This window comes from Uloborus diversus, chromosome 8 (genome assembly GCF_026930045.1).
Source record: "Uloborus diversus isolate 005 chromosome 8, Udiv.v.3.1, whole genome shotgun sequence".
NCBI lineage: Eukaryota > Metazoa > Arthropoda > Arachnida > Araneae > Uloboridae > Uloborus > Uloborus diversus.
The window spans coordinates 158,795,513-158,823,164 of record NC_072738.1 but is presented as its reverse complement, the minus strand read 5'-3'; the positions used below and the strand labels follow the sequence as shown (position 1 = coordinate 158,823,164).

Sequence of the window (27,652 nt, the reverse complement as noted above, 5' to 3'; positions counted from 1 at the left end):
TGTATTCTTAAAGTTTTATTTTCTACTTAAAAATATACATTTACACAATAATGAATAATCTGTACAACACGAAACCAAGCGCAATGTCCAACATTTTCTGCAGCAACAAAAATTTGTTCATGAAATATGTAGTCACACAGCTGCCATGTTGGGTAACCAATGAGGAAAATGAAGAGAAAGATGAATAGCTGTGAGCAATTTCAGCGTGGAAGGTCGGAGTCGTCCTCTCGTCGATCGACTGGAACCTGAAAGACATTTTAAAAAAAACCTTTTTTTATACAAGTTTTTTTTCAATAATAAACATAGTATATTTAGTAAATTACCGACCATTAGCAAGGGCTAAAGCAGAAATACGTGAAATACAACGTGAAACACACTTTATGCCGGGCTGGTGAGTGCTAATAAGCACGAAACTGCAGTCCTCGGCTGGAAATGACTGAGCTGGCGGTGTATTTCACTTATTTCTGCTTTAGCCCTGCTAATGGTTGGTAATTTACTGAATAAGCCATGCCTTGCCATCAATTTTCGAGTTGAACCGAACCATTGCTTCGGTCACTCGACTGGTCTGCGCTAATTCTACATTAGCTACCAGTTTGTTTGGCCCTCTTGGCTTCCATAAGAGGTTTTCCATCTCCAGCTCAGTCACTTTCCTATGCCGGGCTGTTGAGTGCTAATAAGCACGAAACTGCAGTCCTCGGCTGGAAATGACTGAGCTGGCGGTGTATTTCACTTATTTCTGCTTTAGCCCTGCTAATGGTTGGTAATTTACTGAATAAGTCATGCCTTGCCATCAATTTTCGAGTTGAACCGAACCGTTGCTTCGGTCACTCGACTGGTTTGTTTGGCCTTCTTGGCTTCCATAAGAGGTTTTCCATTTCCAGCTCAGTCACTTTCCTTTGCCGGGCTGATGAGTGCTAATAAGCACGAAACTGCAGTCCTCGGCTGGAAATGACTGAGCTGGCGGTGTATTTCACGTAATAAACATAGTGTTGAAATTCTAAAGAAAATTTACGAAGTCGGTGAGCCGTAATTTTATGTTTCTAATCCATGAGCTAGTTTTAAGTTTAATAAGAATATGTTAAAAGCGAATTGTTGTTATTGTGTCATTTCACGGTAATTTAGACATTTATGTAGAGTTCCGTAGCGTGACCTTTTTTGCCATAACTTTTTAATTTACTGTTTTATTAGCATATTATTTTATTTTGAGCTTTTCCTACCAACACACCAACTCAAGTTAAAATAATTTGCAAATCAAACGGAAATTAAAAAAGTTATGGCAAAAAAAGTTCACGTTACGAACTCTACATAAATGTCAAAAATACTGTGAAAAGCCCCTGTCATTAATTTCGAAAAGAAATCACTATTTTAATGATTTCAAAGGTGACTACTGGAAATGGAAAGTCCGTTAGCACTGCTCAGGCTCCAATTGAAAGGGAATAAGATAACTAAAAATGTCTAGATGTTTTTGAAAAGTATAAAGAGACTTGTAAAAACAAGATATTATTATTTATACATTGTATAAAAATCCGAAACGTTGCTGAGTATTTCCGTGTAATGTTTCGGGATTTCAATTGTTTTTATCCACTTCCTGGGAAAATCAAGCATCGTTGTCAAAAAGTTCCCTGATTTGCTACAAATCGCACGAATGCAGACTTCTCACTGTTGGGAAAAATATTTTTAGCTCCCAGTTTAAAGATTAACTGAGCGTAAGTATGAAGTTTATCGACTTCAGTTCAATTACGGCTCGTTCAGATTGCCTAAGCTACCAATAAGAGCGAATAAGTCTCCGGACTTTGTAGCTTTCCAAGAACTAACAGCGAGTAAAATTCTTGATACTAACTTGCAATTCTGTGTTAGCTTAGGCCATGTTTGCACTAAAACCTCTATAAGAGGACAGGCCGACTAATCCGACATTTTGGTTTCAAGACAGCTTTGGCTCAAACTCTGTTTCTAGTATTTATAAATAAGTTACAACAATTGCTGGTTGCTATGTCGTAAAACAATTGATGTTTAGTTCAGTAAAATGTCACTTAAGGATTATCTAGAAAGATAACTTAATTCATAAATTAAAGAAAAATGTTTCGGGAAATGTTTACTATAATAAACCTCATTTTCACACCTTATTTGTCTGTAATTTGTACTCATTAAATCTTTTTCATTTACAGATTAAAAAAATCAAACATCAATCAGGCAACTCATCTAAAGCTTGGGCACCCGTTTTCTTCAACGAGGCTTTTTATAAAAACTAATTTTGTGTCCCTGTAATTTCGGATGAGTCAGCTGCCCTTATATAGTGGCCTTAGTTTGCACTACTGCCTATGGAACCTTCTTGATAAATGAGGAAAGTTCCTAGCTATTCTATAATACCTACTTAAGTTTGTTTCAAAGTTCCAGATACGCGACTGGCTTTAAACGGAAAGATTTCTAAATGTTTCAGGAGGCTTACAGGATTAATTCAGGAAGGTTATTAAAGACGTTTCTGGTATTTTCAAGATATATTACTGGCAGAAATTGGGCACAACAGCTGTCCATCATTTTCCAGGAATGGTTTTGAAACGTTTTTACAGTGTACGATACATGTGATTTAGTGATCCCTCATAAGGTCACTGTAAAAAAATTCCGAAACGTTATTGGGTATTTCCTTGTCACGTTTCAGGATTTTAATGGTTTTTATTCACTTCCTGGAAAAATTAAGTATTCTTGACAAAAAGTTTAATGAACTGCTACAAGTCGCAAGAATGCAGATTTTTCACTGTTGTAAAAAATATTTTTAGCTCCCAGTTTAAAGATTAATTGAGCGTATTTATAAAGTGTATCGGCTTTACTTCAAGTACGGCCCATTTATGCTAATTAAACTCCCAAAGGGAGCGAAAAAGTTTGGACTGCATTGCTTTGCAAGATTTGCTGGCAAGTAAAATTCTCGTTACTTACTTGCAATTCTGGCAAAGCTTTGGCCATGTTTGCAATAATGCTCTTTTAACTTCCTTGATAAATCAGAATGATATCAAGATATTATTTCTACGGATACGACTGGTTTTAAACTCGAAGATTTCTGTATTTTTCAGGAGGCTTCTAGGATAATATTAGGAAGGTTACTGAATTTTAGCGGAAAAAGTTCCTGGAATTTGCAAGAAATGTTACTGGTAGATATTGGGCCCATCAGCTGCCCATTATTTTCTAGGAACGTTTCTGAATCGTTTTTACAATGTTGGAGCCTTCTGGCACGTGCCCCGAAAGCCCTCTGGTAAATCACTACCTGATCATAGCCGGCTTGGGGAACGATACAAAGCATTAAGCAATTTACTACTTCAAATTATAATTAGCCTACTTTTTCCTCTTAAATAATTTTACATAGTCAATTTTAAAAGCGCTGGAACGTTTACACTGTAAAAACGATTCAGAAACGTTCCTGGAAAATAATAGGCAGCTGATGTGCCCAATTTTCGCCAGCAACATATCTCGCAAAATCCAGGAACGTTTTCTGCTAAAATTCAGTAATCTTCCTGAAAAACCGAGAAATCTTCCCATTTAAAGCTAGTCGTGTCTCCGGAACTTCAGAGTAATCTTAGGTAAGTATAATGTAACAGCTTGGCACCTTCCTGAATAATCAAGGCGGTTGCAACAGCAGTCTTGCAAAAATGGCCAAAGCTTAGCCAGAATTGCAAGTATTAAGCATCTCGCTTGATTGCAGTTCTTGCTAAGCTACGTAGTCCATACTTATGCGCTCCCTTTGGGAGTTTAATCAGCATGGACGATCCGTAACTAAACTAAAGCCGATACACTTTATAAATACTCTCAGTTAATCTTTAAACTGGAAGCTAAATATATTTTTTACAACATAGAGAAGTCTGCATTCGGACAACTTGCAGCAATTCAGGAAACTTTTTGACGATGAAACTTGATATTTCCAGGAAGTGGATAAAAACCATTGAAATCCCGAAACGTTACACGGAAATACTCAGGGACGTTTCGGAATTTTTTTACAGTGAACAAACGTACAAGTGACTAGAATGAAATCTAAAGTACATGCTCACCATCATGTTCATTGTCAGTGAACTCTGGTCATCAAAGTAAGTTGATTGTGATGTTGATTTCTTGAGGCTGCAAAACAAGATTTTTTCAAGCTGTAAAGAATTAACGCAGCAAGAGAGGAATATTAAAGAAACAAACCAGTACATATCAATTACAAGTATGACAAAAACTTCATTTTGAAACATTTTGCTTTCTAAGTTTGCATTTTACGTAAGATCAGTCTCTTAATTGGCTGCTTGCAATTTTATTAGTTGACACATTAAAATAGTAAACATTTTAAGGAACTAATACTTTCATTGAAGTAAAAATTTTGATGATTTATCGTCACATGAAGGATGGGTCTTTTCGCTTCCTTTCAGCTTCATTTTATGTTAGCGTAATGCATTTGTTTTTATCCCGAATTGACATTAGAACAGCAGAGTGTCATATTTTGAAAAAATAAACAAACCAACAAAACATTAAGAAATCGAAAACATTTCAATTGATGAAATATTACATATATTATTATTATTCGGTTATTTGTATGATTTATTAACTTGCTAATTAATTATGAAACTAGTATTACTTTACATTATTAATGTGCTCTTAGTAGTATTAGTGTAACTATATATTTTTATGTAATAATTCTAGATACTTGAATTTCCAATGAAGTGAATTAGTTCTATTTTTGACAGTATTGCATTTTTTTTATCTTAGCAATTAATTTATCAACTGATTTAAAAATGTAACAGTTGTATATATATATATAAAAGCATATTTCTTCAAACTAAGTTACTCCATAACAATAGAAATAGTACGGAGAATTTGCATAATAGTGTTTACTGCTTTCGCACTGCAGAGTTTTAGCTTCGGATTTCCAGCAAATCGTCAGTAAAATTAATTTTTTATCTTGAGTTATTAGTTTTGAAACTTAAAGAAACAAAATCCTTTCTGTGAACTATTAGCATAGTACACTGCGGCACATTCACTTATTTTTACGATCTTAACATTCTTTCTTGCATCTTTTAATAATTCACCCTATGGCAATGGTTCAAGAACAGACGGTCACTTTGATCCAAAATGGCGGATGCGTCGGCTCCCCAGCTATAGGGGTTTTAATACGATCTACGTATGATACGTTAGTTTTAATATGATCATTTTTCTTTTGAAGTTGACCTGCTAAAATTAAAATAAAAATGAGTTCTTTGAAGTTCATCGTCACATAAAATTCTGAGCAGAACATACTAAAATTAATTTTACTTACGTTTTGTATCTAATGGTGATGTAAACCGAGAATAATATGAATGGGATTATCATTGTAGACAGGATAATGAGTGCTATCTTCATGCTTCCAGCTTCCGCTAAAATAAATTGGCAAATATGTAAATTGGCGCATATTTCAGTAAAAAAATAATACATTTTCTGTTACGCACGTGACACTAACATGTGGGACTGTGTGTTTGATTATTGTTCCACTAAATTTCGCTTACGCTTATAGGCCGTGACAATCACTGAAACTCATAACAACAAAGAGGGCGCTACAGAGAACCCCTGTTTTTCATTACGTTGCCATTGATTGGTAGATGCATGGTTCCGCTCAGCGCCTGTTGCGGTCAAAATGAGAGTCGTCCAATCAAAAATAAACAAACTTTGAAATGTTGACATTGATTGGCGGAAGCATAGCAGATTATAGTTGCATCGGTTTAACGCAGAAAAGTTATATACTGTCAAGGCTCAACGTCAGTGTCATATAGTGAGGCCATGGTTTGATTTAAAAGTAATTTTAAGAGTAAAATGTGATTTATTGAGTCACATGAACAAAAAATGCCTATGGGTTTTTTTTTTCCAAGAGTGCTCCAAGAGCAGGGTTGCCAGATTTAAGAACAGTAAGTACGGGACAGGCTTCGAGAAGTCAAAGGGGGAAGGGGGTATTTTTGAGTTTGAGTGCAATTACTGGTTATATATTTTTAAAGGGTAATAAACAACTATGTTTTAATAACTTTCGGAAGATTTCTCTCAGTAACTTGTTTATGGGTGAGCACATTTTTGGAGAAACTCTAACTCAAAGAATAAAGTAAGCAATAGAACGAAGTTCAGTAAACAGATCGACGTTGATAGTAACAGGTGCTAATTAGTTTTTTACTTGCGTTCGCTATAAGTTAAACGGTGCAATCATGGACGCCCATATGCAAAATTCTAAGCGGGGGGGGGGGGGAGGGCTCCGAAATTTTCCCAATGGTTTAGCAGAACATTTTTTCCATGAAAACCGATTTCAGTACAGATTAGAGATATTAAAGTTTGACATTTTTAATAACTTATTCATTGATGAATAGAAAAGTTATTTTTACATTTTTGCTAAGAAAAAAGCATTAAAAGCAAGGAAGTTCTCATCCCAAAGGGAGGGCTTGAGCCCCCTCCCTTGCCCCCCTATATGGGCACCCTTGAGTGCAATCGGTCTTAAAACAAAAAGGGGATTTTTATCTGTGAAATCAAACACCTTTTTCCTGCGAATTCACAACTGTTTCAAAAAAATGTCTGGTATCTCTCAGTCAGATATTGTATTTTTCTTCCGTCTAGATTTCTTCCGTTTTAAGGTTTTCGTGACAAATGATTCATAAAACTTGCCTTCAAATCTGCTCTCTAGCTGTTGTACCAAATGTGTCATAATATCATAAGGTTATCAGCTGCAGTTGTAGATTCATTTTGAAGTTTTTTACGGACAACTTCAAAAACGGAGGACACATTAGGGTAACGGCACCACTAACAGACAAGGGTGCAGTAACAGACTGTCATAAGTTTGGATTTAAATAATAAGAATTTTAGGCAGGTAAAACTGATGTTGCTGCGACCCATGGAATACGGTGAAACCATCGAATGTTTATCAGAGTGAATTTTATGAGCCAGTTGGTATTTACAAGGCAGTGGTGGAAGGTTAGGAACAACCACCACGAGGTCAGCTGGTGTTTCATGTTCATTTAAAATTTAATAAGGCTTCAGTTCTAAAAATAAAGAACTTTTGCACATTTTAAAGAGAAAAAAGGTTTACTCATCTTTTCCTCAACCCACTTCTGTTACTGGGTATCATCAGATTTTTTGGAGTCCGTTACTGGGGGGTTGGACCTATTCTCGAAATTGAGAAAATAAAAATAGAATTAACTAATTCAAAGGAATTAGTTAATTCCCAACTAATTTCCAGAAGCAGCCAAACGTTAGATGAGATGTTGTTGCATGAGAGAAAAGCAGTTTAAAAGGTATAAATAAATAGAAGGCTCAAAAAATTGTGTTAACCCGAGAGCGATGTCTTAAGCATGTTTGTTACTGGTACCGTTACCGTATCTGAAGAGGGGGGGGGGGAATAAAATGGAAAACTAATGCAACCTTATTGGTTTTTCACATCATGTTTCAGCTGCACTTTCTTTACTTAAAAATAATTTTCTGCAGCAGAGGCTTAGGAATGGATTATAAAATAATTCATGAGAGCAGGCCAAGATTTAATGAGTCGATCTACAGCAGGAGCTAAACATACATCTTGTCAGGATAAGCTTTAGTTGCTGTTTAAACTCTAGGTTAGCAAACTCAAAAAACTCCTTTAGCTCATTCCGCTTAACTGCAGATCTAGAAAAATGTGAATAAATTTTTAAAACAATAGTTTTGACATCAATTTCTAAAGCATCAGCAGCATGACGAAATGCAGTGTGAACAATATGAGCTAAACACTCTGACTTCAGTAAATTTTTGTTTTGCTCTCTAAGTAAGGTATATGCTGACCGCTTTGTTTCAAAATTAGCGTTGGTATTGTCGGTTGAAAGTGTTGGAACTTTTTGCTCTTTGATTTTCTTATTGTTCTTCATTTCACATTTTTTGTTTTACTTTATTTTTCCCCCTTAAAATAATGTCTTGTTTTTTAAAATATCTTTATTAGCTAGAATACGGGACTATAGCCGTCCCGTATGGAAGTTTCCCGGGACGCGGGACAGTTTTTCAAAATACGGGACTGTCCCTTAACATCCGGGACGTCTGGAAACCCTGTCCAGGAGTGTGGGTTCTTAGCGTTAAACTAAGCCATTGAAATTTTCAGGAGAATTTCATTTTATAAGGTTTTTGATATCATTTGGAGACTTTTACTTCCTTTTATTCCGTTGATTCGAAATGGTAAATATAACTTACTATTAGACCACCACCAATGTTTCGATTACATAATATTATATCTAATGTAAAAACATGTTTATATATTTTTATGTGGATTTTTTTGCAATCAATTAATTCTGTTGAAGAACTAAGTTATTTAAAAAAAAAAGCTGAAGTTTTTCTTTCAAGTTATCTCAATAATGAAAGAGAAAGTATTGATACTGTTTTATTAAGAGTAAAACTAAAATGTAACCCCCTTTTTCACGCTCCACCACTTTCCATTTAAAAAGTAGAACTCGAGTGCATCCAGAACTCCTTAAACCTGGCGCCGTTCGTTCTAGTAGAAATAAATATAAGAATTTAGAATCATATCGTGAAAAAGTTTGAAAAAATTCCCGATTCGTTCCAATTCATTCGGTTGTGTATAAGTCTTACAGTATTTATAGCATTAGAAAAGAAATAATATATAATTTTCAAAATTTCAAGAAATACTTTCATACCTGTTGGAGGTGCGTGCATAGGTTTATCGCAGTATTTCCCAATGTATCCGTCATCACATCTAGATTAAAGAATCATATTATGAAGATACATAAACATTGTATGATTTCTTCCAGCAAAATTTGGTATTATTTTCCACAAAGACATGGCATCATCTTAGTGTACATCCGGGATGCAGGGGAGGGAGAACGACTATACCTCAAGTATTTGGTTAGTTAACGCAAATTATACATTTAATTTAAGTTAGTTTAAAAACACCTTATTTTTTTAAAAAATGTATAGATTTTGACTCAATGGCAGCATAAGTAATCTAAACTAAGTTAACGAAAAATTCGTCAACCATGGCATCTACACAATAACAGGGTGTGTTCACCAAAATATATTTTCCAACCACATGACAATTGTGCATAAAGAATGACACTTAGCTTTTTTATGCAGGGTGTTTCTAAATGAATATCAGGGTTTTAACACGTTGTAGCATTTAAAGTGCAAAACTTAAAATCTTAATTGATATATAAAATGAAAGAGCAACTCGTAACAGTAAGTCACACGCGTAACAGTAAGTGGACTACCCGATCTAAGAAACAAGATCGAGGCAGATATTGCAACAATTACATCACAAACACTAAGCAACGTTTGGAAGATAAAGGTTATTAACTTGATATGTGAGGTGTGACGAAAGCTTCCATCGACTACTTGTAAGCTTGTACTTATAACTGTTAGAAAAGCTCTTTTATTTCATATATTAGTTACGATATTTAGTTTTATGCAATAAATATTACAAAGCGTTATAACTTCAATATTCATTTAGAATTACCCAGTATTTATGATCAAAATACGCGCTGCAGCATAAGAATGAACGTTAAGAAATTTATTTTTGAAGTTAGAGATAAATACTTTGGATTTTACTTATGTCAATTGTATTCACAAAAGTTATGAATAAAAAAGTTATGAATAATTTAATCATGTTTCATATTTTAAAGTTCATTGCTAGAAACGTGGTTATTAAAAAAACTAAGTGAATTATTTTAAAATTTATGATGCTGTACGTTTCGAGTCAGAATTGACAAGGACCTTTCTTAAATTTTATTTCCACTTTCGCTTGGAATAGATTCAGTATTAAGCAAATTATTCCTACTTTTCTTGCAAGGGCTGATAAGTTATTTTGCTTTTCACGTTGTTAAATATCAGGTTCAAAATAAATTTCGAAAAATTTCCATGCTCGTTAAAAATTACAAAAAATATGACCATTTGGTAATCTGATGGCTCCAACCATGTTTTAATTACATAACACTTAGGATTTTAAATTTCAAATCTAAAACATAAAAACACAAAAAAATATAAGTTTTGTTACATAAAATTAAAAATCTTTATTGAAAACTCAAGTAAATTTAAACGGTGAAATAATATACAGGGTGTTTCAGTTAAACGTTTCAAAGATCCTTGGAGGATCCTGACTACTCAAAATCATATTACAATGTGGGGTCGGAAATGCTTTCCTAAAGCTGTGATGTACACTGTAAAAACGATTCAGAAACGTTTCTGGAAAATTATGGGCAGCTAATGTGCCCAATTTCTACCAGTAACACATCTTGCAAAATCCAGGAATATTCTCCGCTAACGTTCAGTAACCTTTCTGAAGTTATCCTGGAAGCCTCCTGAGAAATTCAGAAATCTTCCCATTAAAAGCCAGTCGTGTGTATGGAAAATTAAAGTAAACTTAAGAATCTTTACTAATAATAAAGCTGAAAGTCTCTCTGTCCGGAGGATGTCTGGATGTCTGTCGGATGTGTGTAGGATGTCTGTGACGCGCATAGCGCCTAAACCGTTCGGCCGATTTTCATGAAATTTGGCACAAAATTAGTACGTAGCATGGGGGTGTGCACCTCGAAGCGATTTTTCGAAAATTTGATGTGGTTCTTTTTCTATTCCAAATTTAAGAACAAAACTGTCATAACATGGTCGGGTAAATTACGAAATTATCATAACGTGTAACCGTAACATGGACACAAGCCAATTTACGAGATACGAAATTATCATAACGTGTAACCGTAACATGGACACAAGCCAATTTACGAGATACGAAATTATCATAACGTGTAACCGTAACATGAGTACAAGCCAATTGACGAGAAAATTCACAATATATTATTTGTAAATACAGGCGAACCAAAAGACCTTTTAATTTTTCTATTACGGGCGAAGGCGTGCGGGTACCACTAGTGTATAATATAATAGCTCGGCATCATCCTGAATCATCAAAGAAGATCCAAGAGCAATATTGCAAACATGGCCAAAGTTAAGTCAGAATGGCAAGTAAGTGATGAGAATTTTACCCTGCACGTCTTGTAAAGCAGCCTAGTTCATACTTATTCACTCCCTCTGGGAGCTTAAATCAGCACGGACGACCCTTAAGTAACCTGAAGCCGATTCAATTTATAAATACGCAAAGTTAATCTTTGAACTGAGAGCTAAAAATATTTTTTACACCAGTGAGAAGTGTGCATTCGTGCAACTTGTAGCAATTCAGGAAACATTTTGACAAGGACACTTGATTTTTCCAGGAAGTGGATAAAAACCATTAAAATCCCGAAACGTAACACGGAAATACCCAGTAACGTTTCGGAATTTTTTTACAGTGTACACAGAAGCACTATAAAGGAAAAGAGACCGTTAAGTGATTTTTTTTTATAATGCAAAAAAGCAAAAGCTACAAGTGTCCGAGTAAGAACTCGAAGTTTTTTCAACAGACTACAATGCACACCTCACACCTTCGGCGCATGGAACTCCGAACAGGCAGGAATACTCCCGGCATATCTCCAATTTCTTGGGTTGGGAAAACAATTCCAACCCTATATTGCTATGTGATTTCGAGTCGTCAGAATGCAGCCTACCTCTCTCAGGAGTTCTGAAACGTTTAACTGAAACACCCTGTATATTTACAATATTAAAAGATGGTTACACTTTCACATAGAAATAACTTTGTATTAGAAACAATACCAAAACATAAAATATATCAACTGAAAGTATGTGTATTACAGGAATTTTAAGCTAAGGACAGTTTTATGTAGCATATTTTGCAGCAAGAAATAATATCGGACTTACTTGCAGTAAAATTGATTACCGGAGACGTCACATTTTCCATTGTTGCATGTTTTTGAGGAGCATATTGCTAGAAAAGAGGAGAAAAAAAGCAAACCTCATTGTCATTTTCTCATAATTACATTGATCCGAAGCACAAGAATGCGTGTTATTGAACATATTGAACATAAGACTATGAACGTAGAGTCACGAGTGTGTCTATTTTTTTTATTTTTATGTGTTATTAAAAAGTTTCAATTAATGTTGCGTTATCAAAACGTATTATTTGATCTTAAGCTATATAAATATTTACTTCAATTTTCTGTTTCTGTGTTAAAATAGTTTACCAGCACAGTGCGATCGTAAAAAGTTACTTAGGGGCCATTCATTAATTACGTAAGGATGATTTTGGCAATTTTGACCCCCCTCTATCCATATAAAGGTAAGTAAAATTTTTACCCCACCCCCCTATCGTACGTAAGATTCCATTTCATTTTTCAAAATAATAAAATAACGAATCTTACATCACTGGAGTCGTTATTAAATTCACTATTATTAATTATTTTTTTAAAACCTTCTTGTGCAAAGAAATATTTGCTAAAAGGAACCTAGCCTGCATGTTGTTTTCAACAAATAAATATTTTTTTGTATATGATGCGATACTAATTAAAAATATGATATGCCATACACAGTGCGATTCTTTTAATATATTTTCCTCTATTCATTCTTCAAAAAACAAGTAAAAAAACAACTCATCCTAATACGTTTTTTTATCTTCCAGGAGCAAAAGAAATAGGATCCCTGCCAAACCACTTGACCGCGCGATTTCTAATGTAAAATATCGACTTGGAAAATATTACGTAAGTATGAGTCTGAACCCCTCCCGCCCCAAGTAAGGGTGTGTAGAGATTTTTCCAACCCTCTTCCTACTCGGGACCCTTACGTAATTAATGAATGGCCCCTTATACACTCCTTAAACACGAAGTACATCTTGAAAAAGATACTGAGATCACCAAAACGTCGTAATGCTGAAATTAGGATCTGCGTGGCCTTCACAATGCTGCCAGGTTATGTTAGCGCCAAGTACAGGTTTAATGATAACTATAACAAAATGTGGTGCACATATGAATCCACACCATGAGATTGTTGACCCCCCCCCCCCCGCCACGAACCAGGCGCAGACTGGACATAATAATGCATGCTTCTCAGCTCGTCCATAGGTTGGTAAACATTCATGAGGGGCCAAACCGCCCTACGAGTCATGCGCCGAGAAATCTGTTGTAGTGTAAGAATTAAATAAATACCATTGTGCTAGAAAGTGAAATATGATGCAACGAAGTTTTACTACACAAAATCTTCAGTTTACTGCGGACACTTGTTTCATGGTTTCAAAGAATCTCTTTTCCAATGCAATGAAGTGTGAGCATTAGGATGAAAAGTCATCTGAGAAAAGACATTCATTCTGAGACAATCATTTTCATCTGTGAAAAGATACACTGTAAAAAAATTCCGAAACGTTCCTGAATGTTTCCGTGTAATGTTTCGGGATTTAAATGGTTTTTATCCACTTCCTGGAAATATTAAGTATCATTGTCAAAACGTTTCCTGAATTTCTACAAGTTGTGCAAATTCAGACTTCTCTCTGTTGTAAAAAATATTTTTAGCTCCCAGTTTAAAGATTAACTAAGAGTATTTATAAGGTGTATCGGCTTCCATTCGATTACGGCTCGTCCATGCTGAGATAACTCCCAAAAGGAGCAAATAAGTATAGACTACGTAGCTTTGCAAGAATTGCAATCAAGCAGGATGCTTAATACTTATAATTCTGGCTTAGCTTTGGCCAACTTTGCAATACTGCTTTTGCAACTGTCTTGATTCATCAGGAAAGAGCCGAACTGTTATGTTATCACTACTTAAGATTATTCTGAAGTTCCGGAGACACGATTGGATTTAAATGGGAAGATTTCTGGATTTTTCAGGAAGGTTACTGAATTTTATCGGACATTTTTCCTGGTTTTTGTAAGGTATCTTACTGGTAGAAATTGGGCACATCAGCTGCCTATTATTTTCCAGGAACGTTTCTGAATCGTTTTTACAGTGTACTTCATGGTTTCTCGAAATCCCGAAACACGTGTCTGCAATAATGTGCAATTTTGTGTAAAAAAGCGCTGTTACATTATATTTTTCTGTTCTAGTGTAGTTTGAACACTTTCTCCGCGCATGCGCTAGGAATGTCTCAGAATGTCACATGGGCCGGGAAACAGTGTTTAAACTAGACTAGGGGCACCACTAGGGTGGTTCAAAAAAACTTTTTTTCAGCTAGAGCACAGGACCCCCCCTACTTTTTTTAACACTTACTAATAGTATTATACTGTAAAAGTTTTAGCTTCTTACTCAAATTTTAAGAGGGTGCTCAATGACCTCCCCAATTTAACATTAGCCGTAGCATAGAAAATGCCAAAAAAAAAAAAAAAAAGAAAAATTTAATTTCAACAGCTGTTTTTTTTATAAATAATTATTTTAATGCAATGTATATGCATATTATTAGTGTATATTATAATATGTTGTATTGTTTTTTCAGTTCAATGTATTTTTTTAACCTCCCTCCCCATACGTTGGAAGTTTGGGGGAGGGGGTTGAGCAGGCACCCTCTTTCAGTTGAAATATTTAACTGAAATTCCTCCGGTATATTACTATCCACAAGTGTAAAAATATTGAGGAGTGTCCTGGTATCTAGGAGAAACTTTCTTTTTTTTAGATCCACTCCCTGCTCGCTTCGCTTTCCAACCCCGCTCGCCATATGCAGTAACCGAACGGCACGTACAGTTGGTGAAAATTGATGATTTTAATGCTTTCGGTCTGTGAGGACAGTCTCCGAATTGGATGTCCGGCCCCTTATCTACAATACCTTAAGATTTAGGTTCCTTTATACGTATTTTTCTCTGTATATAAAACCAAGTTAAATTATATGTACTTAATTTACACAAGTTGTATTAAAAATTACGCTTGGTATCATAAATCTTGCCCTAAAGCTCAAGGAAAACTTTTACTGTACCCTCTTCAAATCAAATTTGAGTTTCTTTACGGTTTTTATCTCAAATTTTTGATTAATAAGCAACACACTTTCAGTGAAACCTTTTACTAAAATACGACTTAATTTTGACTTGCAAAATAGATGGCGGCCAGAGAAAATTCTTCGGAAAATGTTTACTAACATTTAAATGTTGAAATAGCGAAATGAGGTTTTAAAATTACGTCATACACGGGGAAATCGCGGTACAAGCAAATTTTTTTTTACTTCTGCGTTGCCCACGAAAATAGTGGGGTACGCAGCGATAGATTTAAGTGAAGTTGGTATCCTAAAACCTTAAAAAAAATAATAATAATATTTCAGGCTTTATGTGTTAAAATTATTCAAATCAAGAGCTGTTAAGCGACACCCAATTCATGTTTCTATGTAAATTAAAAGTAATTTAATTTTAATATTAACGGGTAGGAATGCATTAGCAGAGTATGTACAGTTTACTTTGAAACTCGATTTTCTGAAAGCGTAAACTTTTAAAACTGATGCTCTATTTTCTAAAAAAGCTACTTTATACATTAAATTGAAATGTTCACACATTTTGCTTACATTTTCATTAGTATTCAAAAGTGAAATTTTTCTTTAGGACACACACTTTTTCCTAAACAGCTATTTTAATGTTGAAAAACGGTACTTGTTTTTGCATTTGATTAAAATTTAATAAATTTTAAAATAAACAGATTCGCTTTCAAGTTTTGCTTCTGTAGACTCTTAAATATATCTTGAAACCACTGGAAAAATTGAAAGTTACTATCAATAAAATTTTTTGAGAAAATTACGCGTAGTTATATACTGGCATTCAAGGTAAACTTTGGTGAGTTGCGAACGACATCGTAAAACACATTTAGAAGCGACGAAAAGTCGTGTAAAATAGCATATTAATGTCTAACTCACAAGACTATTCGACTCTCGGTAAGACGCCCGAACGCAGATGGAAGCGTTCTCACAAGTTAAAGAATGATTCAGAAATCTTACTTTCACAGTCAAGATTTGTTTCACGTCGTTGACCGTAAAAATAAACTCAGTAAGACGTCTTTAAATCTATGAATTATTTCTAGAGATATCAATCAAATATCTTACGTGAGCATCCAACGAACTTTGGATCTTTCGTCACATCTGAAGGTTGGTAACCATCTACGCACTTGCATTCATGACTTCCATATTGGTTGGTGCATTCAGTGTTATCTGGACATGCTTTTGGGTCCTCCTTACATTCATCAATATCTAGTAAAATAAAAACATAGTTAATTAAAAAATAAATAAATATGCAGTTGGTTTCTTGCCAGAACTATTGAAGACCTCGGTGTCAAAAACAGGGTAACTTCACACATAAAATCTTTCAGGAATCACAAGAAAAAGTTTCAATAATTCATCTTTGAGGATTTTGTCTGCTACCAGGTAGCCGAAATCCTCAAAACTTGAAACCATTTAACCAAATAACATTTTAAAACATATACACGAAAAGTAAATTTTACTTTTCTTTTTTAAATCAAATATGCCGTTACAATTTTTGACATTGCCACAAGTGTCAGACAATTCTACATAAAAAGCATTTATACTTTTCATATATGTTTAAAAATGGTTGTCACAGCGAAGACAAGCATTTTAAAACGCAATGTGCTACCTGGGTACATAATCAATATCATGTCAGAACTTGTCTCCTTAAAACCTGTTTCAAAGACATTTTAAATATGAAATAAATTTTTATGCAGTAAAACTATCCGCTGTTCCGTTCTTACTCTTCTAAATGCATAACTTACTAATCTAAATGCATTTTGGATTTGTAATGGTATTTCAAGCGTTATTTGGTTTTAGAAAAACAATGCTAGTCCTGTGATTAAAGAACAATTTTCTTTGATACTAACACATTGACTTATTGAGGAACTATATTGCTCTTCTGAAAGATAATCTACTAAACAGCTCTTTTCCTTTAACATCTTATAGAATATTGATTGGAGGTGAATCGTTTATTGCTGATAGATACGAGGGGGGACCCAAAAGAAACCGGACTAATGGTGCGATGCCAATCCTAGATGTAGTAGAGTGTTCTCCAGCTAGATGGCTCAAGTAGAGATCTTCACAAACCAGCTGTGCAAGTGGCATCAGTTTAGTTGGTAACGTCGGATCGTAGTGTTGGTTTTCTCAGGTATTGTTGCTTTCCGCCTGCGAACTCATTATGGCAGATTTTCAAGAACAAACTGTAAGCTTGGAATTTTGCTTCCTGCTTGAAAAGTCGGCAACGGAATAGCTAACCAAAGACTTCAACAAGCTTTCAACAACGATGCTATGAGCCGTACACAAGTTTTCGAGTGCTTTGGGCGTTTTAAACGTGGTAGCACGAATGTTGAAGATCATGCTCGCTCTGAGCGCTCTTCAACGTCTCAAAATGATGAAACCGATGAAAAAAATCAGCTAAAAAATCTACGAGAGTCGTCGTTTTACGATTGACGAATCTTTAGAAGAAACAAGAGTGAGTTGGAGCTTGCGCGGCCGATCAGAAGAATGGTTCCTTCACCATGATAACGCTCCCGTACACACAGCCTTCACTATTAACAGCTACTTGGCCTCTCAGGGGTGGCTAGTCGTCCAACGACCACCGTATTCGCCAGACCTAGCCCCCTCTGATCTTTTTCTGTCCCCGAGGATGAAAAAAAAATCTGAAAGTGAAGCGTTTTGATGATGTAGAGGCTATAAAAACTGCTTCGCACCGGGCAATAGACAAGATCAAAGTTAAAGAGTTCTAGGGGAACTTCTAACAGTGGAAAAAATGAATTCCCAAGTGTATTGCATCTAAGGGGGAGCACTTTGAAGGAGACTAAAGAAATTTTGCGAGTAAACTAATAAATAAATATTGTAAAGCAAAAATCCGGTTATTTTTGGGTCCCCCTCGTATATTATATTTCACTTTATATATTCAATGTAAAACACTAAATAAGTCACCGCCGCGGGGCGGCAAGCCTTCCTGCACCGTTGTCATTAATTAAAGATACTTGTCTTAAATAGAACTAGATTTGTTTCTTATAACATAAATGTAAAATATAGGATATTTTATACAAACTTCTAAAAATGATCAAAAACTACAATGTTGGTATTTCACAGAAATCGGATAGATACATGAAATTAATAGATAGCGCGAAAAGAAGCTATATTATCAAGATATTATTTAATTAATACACTTGTAATGCTTACTTATGTTTTTTTGATGACTCTTAACAAATTACTGAATTGTTAAGAGAGATTAAAAAAAATGATTTAAAAGATTAGAAGTAGCAAGTATCAGCTCCGTACATTTTTAGAACATTCGTTTGTCTTTAAGAATGTCCCTTAAATCCCTATTAAAAAAATTCACAAGTCGTGCAACAGAAGGTCAGTGGAAAGTTTTTTCCAACGAAAATTTAGATAACTTGCAGATGTAAAATAAAACGAGCTTATGTGAGCATCACATGACTTCCTTTTACTCCAATTTAATGTCATTTCCCCGTTATTGGCAATTTTAATGTGATTCAATTCTTTACTTCCTAAATATCACCAACAGTGGCCAAATTGGAACAAAATTTAAAAAAAAAATCGCCAAATTTGTCGCCAAGTTGGCGACAAAACATGGCGACCAAAAGACTGGCGATATATCACCAAGTGTCCGCCAAATTGTAACACCACTTGAGTTTACATCAAAATTAACAATGATTTCCCCCAAAAAAGGGGCAAAAGACCCCCTTTAAAACACCCGAATGCAACCAAAAGGGGAGGTGCACAACTAAACTCCACTAGGAGTCTACGTACCAAATTTCAACTTTCCAGGACTTACCGTTCTTGAGTTATGCGACATACATACGCACATCCGCATATACGTACGTATATACAGACGTCACGAGAAAATTCGTTGTAATTAACTCGGAAATCGTCATTATGGATATTTCGCGTGTGTATACGTTCGTAAGCACTTATCCACGTGTGGCCGAGTCGAAAAAACCCCTCAATATTCATTCGGGGGTGAGTAAGATGGAAATTAAGGTCGATTTTTGAGTGAACATTTTTTCGCGAGTACAATACTTCCTTTTTTGTAAAAGGAAGTAAAAATGATTTAGAAAATTAGAATTAGCAAGTATCAGCTCCGTAAATTTTAAGAACATTCATTTGTTTTTAAGAATATCCCTTAACCCCTATTGAACAAATTCACAAGTCATGCAACAGAAAGTCAGTCGAAAGTTTTTTCCAACGAAAATTTAGATAGCATGCAGATGTAAAATAAAAACCCCCCTAATATTCAGTTACTGAGAAGCTGTTGCAAAAGGTCACATTTTTTGGGGAGTAGGACGCAGAACTGACACATTTAAAGCACAGAAATAGCAACAGCTATCCTTTTGTTTCCCTCGGTTTGTCATGTGACCAAGAAATGTTATGTGGCACAAACTTCTCAGATTCGACAAATCGGTTGTGGCAGAAAATGACCTTCTAGACCTCTTCCCGTTCTTTCCAGAAAGTCTTTGCATACAAACTACTTCCTCAAGTGTTCTTCAGGGGTCACAGTACCTCAAAAATGATCAAATGATTAAAAAAAAATTATTGCTTATTTCAAAACCAAAAACCAGTCCAAACACAGGGAAAAAGTTTCATTGCTTTAGTTCAAATATTTAAAAAGTTATGAGTAGTTGTAGGTCATGCTCGCTATAAGTTCTTATGCTAAAGAAAAAATTTAAATTGATTTTTCTCGATGATCCTTTTTTTTGTGTTTTCATGTCATAAGAATCCCTAAGGCTTTTTTCTATTAACGATATAGCTTTGAAGTAATACTTTTTGCAATTAGGATAATATATTTAACAAAACTGTGCATGGGATAAGCATTTTATAAATCACTCAAATGTTTAAACCATGTTAAACCTTTAAAAATCTTTTTTTTTTTTTAAATTACGATTTTTTACATAATTAATCACAGAAAATTTTCTAATAAACACAAAAGCAAATGAATGCACAGATTTTTAGAGATGATGATTGTGATCGTTTAGCAAAAATTTTTTTAAATATTAATTTAAAAACAAAAAAGCCTTAGGGATTTTAAAAAACTAAAATTTTTCTAAATTTTTTGAATTTAAAAAAAAGTAGGCAATATTTTTAAATTTTGAAAGTAAATTATTGATTACGAAACAAGTATGCATGTTATGGTTTCAAAGAAAAATGAAATTTACTAAAATTTAAAACAAAAGTTTGAAAGGTACTGTGACTACTTAATGTGACTTTGACAGGGTGTTTGAGAAGGAACTCCCCTACTTGGAAATGGCATAGCAGCAAAACCGTGTGAGACAGGAAGGTGAAACAAGAAGTTGTATGTTGCACCAGCGCTTTGGAGTGTTTGGCACATCGGTTTTCAAAAACAGTTCAAAAATTCAGAGTAATGTAGTCAAATGTCTTTTAGTTGGTGCATAAAAGTGCTTCTTGAACAGAGGTCACATCTTATTGTAATGGTCGCCTTTTACAACAGTAGTATGACCATTCGATGGCATAAAGTTGCAGCTGTGAATGGTAGCCAAATCGAAGCAATGAGTTTGATGTGGGCTACGAGATATGACTTCTGTCCAATAATCACACTTTCATGCATCAATTAAAAACATTTGCGGGCCGTGGTGGCCTGATTGGTAAGGCATCGGACTAATGACTGGAGGGTCTCGGGTTCGATCCTCGCTGGATCGAAGATCCACCGTCGTCATTAATGGTGACTGGGTGACGTTAAATATGCTCGTGGTCACAATGTCCTCCAAATGAAACGATACCTCTGGGGGTGCTAGACCAGAAAATTATTCAGCTTCTGGTCTAGTTCTAAATTATCGAACAGTTCATAGATAGTGCTGCCATCTATCGTGTTGTCTGAGCCAAATTGGACTTCCACCTAGAAACAGGCGCTCGATTAAAATGAAAGCCATAACCCCTCTGCTTTAAAATCGAGTAGCATTGCTACTCGAGCTCAGGTTCCCGTGTGGCATAAGTAACAACAACAACAACAAAAACATTTGACTACAACGCTCTCTGATGCCCAATTTTTGAGCTGTTTTTGCAAACCGGTGTACAAAAAATTCCAGATTTGCTGTTACGGAATACCATTTGTTTCACCTTTCTATCGGAAACGGTTTTGGTTTTATGTCATTTCAAAATGGGGGGGGGGGGACTTTTTCAAACACCCTGTAATTGTATACAACTCTGGCTATTTATGATTTTTTTTTTCTCGTTGCAAAATTTTCAACCCTTTAAAGATACCTGAATAGGATATTAATAACCCTTCCTTTCACTTAAACAGCAATAACTGCAGTGAATCACTTCAGAATAGTAACAAAATAACTGCACAGCAATGTCAAAAAATAGGTAAGGCTAACTGCACTCACCTTCGCATCTGTGAACGATAGTCCTTTCATCCACGAAAGGATAATAGATTCCATATGACCGGAACCCTTTGGAGCACGTGCACACAAAGTTTTGTGTTTTGTTATCAACTTTGCTGCATTCTGCATTAGGACCACAAAAGATTTTCTTCAGTGCTGGAGCGCATGGGTTTGCATCAGTAATCATATCTAAGACATAAAAAACACTTTTATGACTCAAAATTGCAAATGATCAATAATTTATACTGTACTAAACTCTTGGTCAATGTAGAAGAAGAGTACAGTGCGACTTTGACGGCTTGGTGCCTGTCAAACATGTATGACGTAGAAAGAAATGGGCTTATTACCTTAAAACTGTTGGAGTAGGTAGAAGGGAATTAAGGACATTTTGGCGTGACATATATTATTTTCATCACATTTGCAAAGATTCAATTAATTATTTTACTATCGACTGCAACATTTATTTTATTACGTTGCAGAGAGCTTTTTAAATTCAGATTGCCATAAAAGTCTTGAGTTGAAATACTGCAAATTTGAAAAATTGCATGCCGGAAAAATAAAGGTTTGGAAAAAACATATAATACAATAAAAAATATATGTTCAGTTTAAAAATGAATATAAGTTAAAAACATAATTAATTAGTATTAACAAACAATTTAATTTTGTAAAAATATTTGCTAACTATGTCATTTGTTATTTTGACATGAGGAAAAATATTGTTTAATGACGAATAATTTTACAAAAACTAAATTAAAACTAAGTAAGCAAACATTTAAGCAGTAAGTTACCACCCCTAAACCAGTGCTCAAGAATTTACCATAACTGTTCAATAAATAAAAATTTAACTTACCAATCTAAAAGGAACCTAAAATAATTTATTTAAAAAAATGTGAACAAATCGTAGCAACGATGATTGGTTCTGAATTGAATATTTTACTGTCATGTAATTAAATCCATAATTAATGACCTACAATAAATATAAAGCACATATTATATGCAATACACATTTTTTTTTGAAAGATATTTACTTTCGGGATTTCTTCTTTTTTTTCTTACAGTGGTTTGCTTTCTGATTGGAACTGAATGGGGAAATATTCTTTTTCTGAAAACTCGGAAATTTTTTTGCGTAGTAAGTGGAACAATCCAGAAACGAATTGCTTATTCCCTTATCTTAAATTTTCAAAATGGTTTCCATGGAAAAGTCAGAGTAAAATGTACAGTTGCGCTTAAAACAATGAAAAAGCAAACAATTACAATTTTTTTCCCTTTTCTTTTGTTTTCGTCAGAAAAAAAAATGTTCAAGCGAAAATGCATAAGGTTAAAGTAATGTTTCCCTTCTAGCTGAGTAATTTTAAATAAATATAATTTTAAGGGCATTAAAGACATTAATTCTTTTTTACCCAGCGTTCCTGGTGTGATGTCTTAAATTACCTGGTCTAATTAATGACTTCTGCAACTGCAGCCTTGGTGGTATGATGCAAGTAGTACCATTTCCCTCCTTGGAAGTACATGTACCTTCATCTTGAATTATTTTCTTTTGTTCCTTGGGATCATAATGAAATTGCACTTCTATTTGACATCTGAGAAGGTTTTGTGTTGGAGAATCACTAGATAAAATATTTAATTTCATTGAATTATTCTCGATTTATTAGTCCTTATTCCAAATGTTAATAAATACATATTTTAGGTATTCCACCTGTGCTTTGGAAAAAAAGCACCCAATGTCAAAAATATTAGTTTTAGAAAAAGTGGTTGCAAAGTTTTTATGTATTTTCCCGTTCAATAAAACTTCTAAACCCAAGGCCAGCGAAATGGCGAGCACTTCAAGGGGTTATTGCCATGCTATGTTTGAAATGTACAAACCATTTTGAACGTATCTTATTGTACTTGAACTACAAGTGACGCTGGTTGTTTTAGCTTTAAATAAAAATTCTGATTGTCAATAAAAGGTCAAAACTTTAGGACATTTGTGAATGTGATTACTACAGTTCAATAACGGGGCGCTGAATCGGAAGTTACTACAACATAAAGCTTATTGTACAGTGGACAAATTTCTATTATTATATTAAATTTGGTTAAAAGTTTGTTGCATCAAGCTATCAAAAACTCTCATAATCTGTTTTATTTCGCTTAGTGTAGTTTTTAAAATAACACGAGATGGTTTCACGTCAACTGAAACATATAATTAAATTGACAGTTCTCCCTATCAGCGAAAACACTTTATTCTGAACGTGTGTATCGAATGCACATTTTGGGAACTCGATCTATTTGACTTCTAAAGTAATGCCAAACGCAGAAAAAACTATTTTATTAAAACGGTATTTTTGCTGTTTATATGTTTTTTTAAAATGTTCATATGTTAGCTTATAATTTATTTTGACTGAATTATTAAAAATTTTACATATTTCTCTATTTTTCCTCCAAAAAATAAAAACCTTTTTTAAAGAGTTTATTTTACAAATTTTCCATTATGTAAAATTATTTCACGCATACAAGATGCAAATTTCGTACTAAAAGCGCCTTTCTTTCTTTAGGTGTAATTTATGACATATAATCTGTTAAAGTGTTAAAATTATGAAATATATGCGGAAATTGAATGATGATTTACGTATGATATTGGGAATGTAACAGTTTTGTAGTTCTATTTTGCTGCTGTTGAGCAAAAATAAATACAATAATTCAGTTAAGATAGTAGCGGATGTATTTAAAAATTGTCCGATAAAACAAGAAAATAAGTTTTGACTGGCACGATATGTTAGAATATGAAATCTCAAAGTTTATGTCTATGTAAAAATTCGTGCTTCCTCAGAGACAAAATCCTAGTACAAATTATTTCTGAAATTCCATTTTTCCCTAAAGTAGATTTTCATAATCACTAAATCGCATCAAGAAAGCTAACATTTTTTTTCTTCTGGGATTGGCGAGTTGGTTCATAGACAATCTGTACATGCATACATGATTTATCCATACATAAGTACAATAATTAGAAAGTCTTAAAATTTGTAAACAATGGAAAATTCTTAATATATTTCTTTCTCTGTATGTATATAAAAAAAGATTGAAATGAAATAAACTAGAAGAATTTAAATATTCTAGGGTATGAATTTACCTGCACTTGAACACTTTCAATGTGTCGTAATATTGTCCAAACAAGAAATTCATCTAAAAATAAGAGGACATTTTACAAAAGAATGTTAAAATTTTTCTGAAGAGAGACATTTTTTACCACAACAATGAAATTTGTTATTTTTACCACATTCAAGCAATAGATATACTCGTATATTTTGACCATATATGCAGAAAGTAAGTGTTTAAAGTTTTTTTACAGTCAAATATTTTATACACACCGAGTAGCAATTTTATTTGATTCTCACTTTAAAAACTTAATATTTTAAAACCTTATTGAGGTCACACTAAAACCTTTCAAAAATTAAAATCTCAGTACTTGAGACAGTAGTATATACTTTTAAAAATATGTTAAAATCTCCTAACATGAAATATTTTTAAAAGGCTTGCATCCATGGAGAGCGCTTCTGCTAAGGTTAACAAACGTGGGGTTAACAAACAAATTTTCAATCACTTATTAACTGAATTTCAAGTAAAAACGAATGATAAAAAATTTTTGTTAATTATTTACACTTGAGTAAAATAGAGAGTCTTTAGAGTTGCAAAATACGTGTGACAGACATTTGTGGGACAAATATTTCTGCTGAGAAAGAAAAGTATGAATGAAAATCCCAGCAAGAATCTTAAAATACTTATTTGATTCTTTGCGCTTTAAATTTAAGACAAACTCTTACCAGTAAATGATTCAACAAAACAGTACCTTGAACTTCATTAAATTCAATATATTTGCCACGAATTTATACATTTGTTTTTGTAATCTCTGTGACTGTCCTTTAAATAGGGTGTCCCTAAATTTATGGAGGCCCCTTTCTTAAAGGGATTGGGACCAAAGAAAGTGTCTCTTAAAAAGAGGTGTCCCTGTAAGGAGGTGCTACTATATTTTCAATACAATCGATCCTTGTGATCTGGAATTTACTTTCTCTTCTTGTTGCATTAATGGTATTAATACTAAAACCTGGGCCGTGGTAGCCCGATCGGTAGAGTGTCGGATTCGGGGCCGGAGGGTCCTGAGTTCAAACCTCGATGGTCAAAGACCCACCGTCGTCATTAAAGGGGACTGGGCGACGTTAAATATGCTCGTGGTCTCAATGTCCTCCAAGTGAAACGATACCTCTGGGGGTGCTAGTACCTGGTAGCTATTAGCTCCTGGACTAGTTCTAAATTCTCATTAACTGTTCGATCCGGTGATGGTGCTGCCATCTATCGGTATATAAAAAATGGAGGCAAGGCACTTAGTATGCAGTCCTCGACATAAATACAGTTGTAGTCAGTTGTGACTCTGAATAGGAATAGGAATTACTAAAACCTAAATTTCAAATGTTTTTTTTTTGTTGAAATATTTAAGAGTGGAACATCATGGAGTCATTACCATGAAAAATCAGTTCGACTGTCAAATAAGTAAAAAAGGTTATTTACTCACAGTATCTCCCACATCTTTAGCAACAACACCATAATCTACAGTTTCCTTAGTTTCTGCATTAAAACCTCCTCTCCTGCTTTGCTGCGTAGAAATGTATTTATCTCTCACCAGTGGAAACGACACAAAATAAGAGTACTCCGCTGAAAATCAAAAGTATTTATTTTTATTCACAACGCAAAGATATTGCAACTAGCAAAATTAAAAATGAAATAAATAAACTAAATGCTTGAGTACTGCTAATATATGTTCACGTTTTATGCATGAACAGTTATTTGAACAGTATATCATTTTGCAATAATACTTTTCCCTATTGCATAAGTAAAATATTTTGTGAAAACAATTTATCAGTTCTTTATTTAGATATCTTTAAATAATGTAGGAAACTGAAATATGCCTCATCAATTATACATAGATATTTTGAAATTTGCTTAACTACTATTGCAGTATTGAATTTGTGTTAGAACAATTTGTATTACTAAACTGGTTCTACTATTACAAGTGAGAAAGTTTAAAATTCCGGGTGATCCAAAAGTCAGCACCAACTTTAAAAATGAATAAATCGAAAAGGAATTAAGATAAAAACATGTACAGGGGTGATTGTGTTCCGGTATTTTACCGGATTTCCGGTATTTTCATCTTGAATTCCGGTATCTTCATCTTCGAAAATATCGGAACTTTTATATTTTCAGAAAAACCCACTTTAGTAAAATTTAGGGCCATGTTTAATGAAAAGAAAAAATCCAAATTGAAGACATTTGGTATAAATATAAAGCGTAAGCTACGGTCATGTTTTGTAAACTGGGGGAAGGTAGGAAGAGAAAAGTGATAAGAGCTTCGACTCCTGTCTTTGTTCTTTATGGCAGTTGGAGGAATTGATCGTATGCAAATATTTTCTTTATTTTATATTCTGGTTTATGATCTTTATCTGTGCGCGTTCTGTTGTTATTGAAATAATTCTAATTATACTTTATCGTTATTAATGTGCTCCTCGTAAATATAAATTAGTTTGTTTAATTAAATTTTACTAGTTAACTCTTACTTTTCATTTTGCTACTTTTTTTGTTTGATAAATTTATTCATTTGAACTTTGCATGTTCTCATTTAAAAAATGAGGTATCTGGATAAATCTGAAGATATTGGCTCCATCGATGCAGGAGAGAAGAACAAGTTTAATTGAGAATGGTTAAACCATGGATGTTGGAATAACCTAGATGTTGGTACCCCTACCTCCATGGGTAAACAGAGTGGATTCCTACAATGAAAAAATGGAAATATGGTGTAAAAAAATTGATAGAGCTGGATTTTGGTTTTGTGTTTCTTGCAACAAGTCCGTTACATATGTTAATGATGGTGTAAAGGCATTATTGCAATGCAACACTCTTCTACAAATACTCATAAAAGAAACCGGGAATCATTAAAAAATGCTGGTGTATTAGGCTTTAGTGTATTAGTAAATGAATGTAATTAGTGGTTAAGGATTCAGATACAAAGGAGGAAAATAAAACATTCTTTGAAAAATTTTAAGAAATGAGAAAAATTAAAAGATATTAATTCCCACCATGCACATGGACGTATGAAGTCCAATTAAAACTTCGAGTTTTAGCCCCAACAAATAACTGTATCTAAATTATTTATATGCATAATATGATGTGTACATACGCGTAATGTGTATATATATGCCCATCAAAACACTTATTCTTCTTGGAAAAAAAAGTTCAGGTATTTTTTCATGGAGTTACAATCACCCCTGGAATCATGTAGCTTGCATTAAACGGATTTTAAAGAAGGCAAAGAACCGAAAATAGTTCTGCTATCGACCAACAGATGGAGCTGTCGAATTTCTGATCTATGTTCATTCAAAACAACAAATGATATAAAAAAAAACAACGGCAGCAGGTAATGGTAGTCCCAGCTAATGTGCATCAAAATGCCATCCAT

The 27,652-nt window shown here is 34.0% G+C and overlaps 1 protein-coding gene across 1 annotated transcript; it reads right to left on the bottom strand.

The window, feature by feature from the left end:
* LOC129228708 (neurogenic locus Notch protein-like) lies at positions 1–27,652 on the bottom strand. Its single transcript, XM_054863391.1, has 11 exons — positions 27,646–27,652; positions 25,715–25,854; positions 24,278–24,330; positions 22,600–22,775; positions 21,172–21,357; positions 15,881–16,024; positions 11,743–11,809; positions 8,640–8,698; positions 5,276–5,372; positions 4,035–4,101; positions 1–245 (listed from the first exon to the last, which is right to left on the bottom strand). The coding sequence occupies exons 1-11, from the start codon at positions 27,650–27,652 to the stop codon at positions 201–203; spliced, it is 1,041 nt and encodes a 346-aa protein (XP_054719366.1). The 3' UTR covers positions 1–200.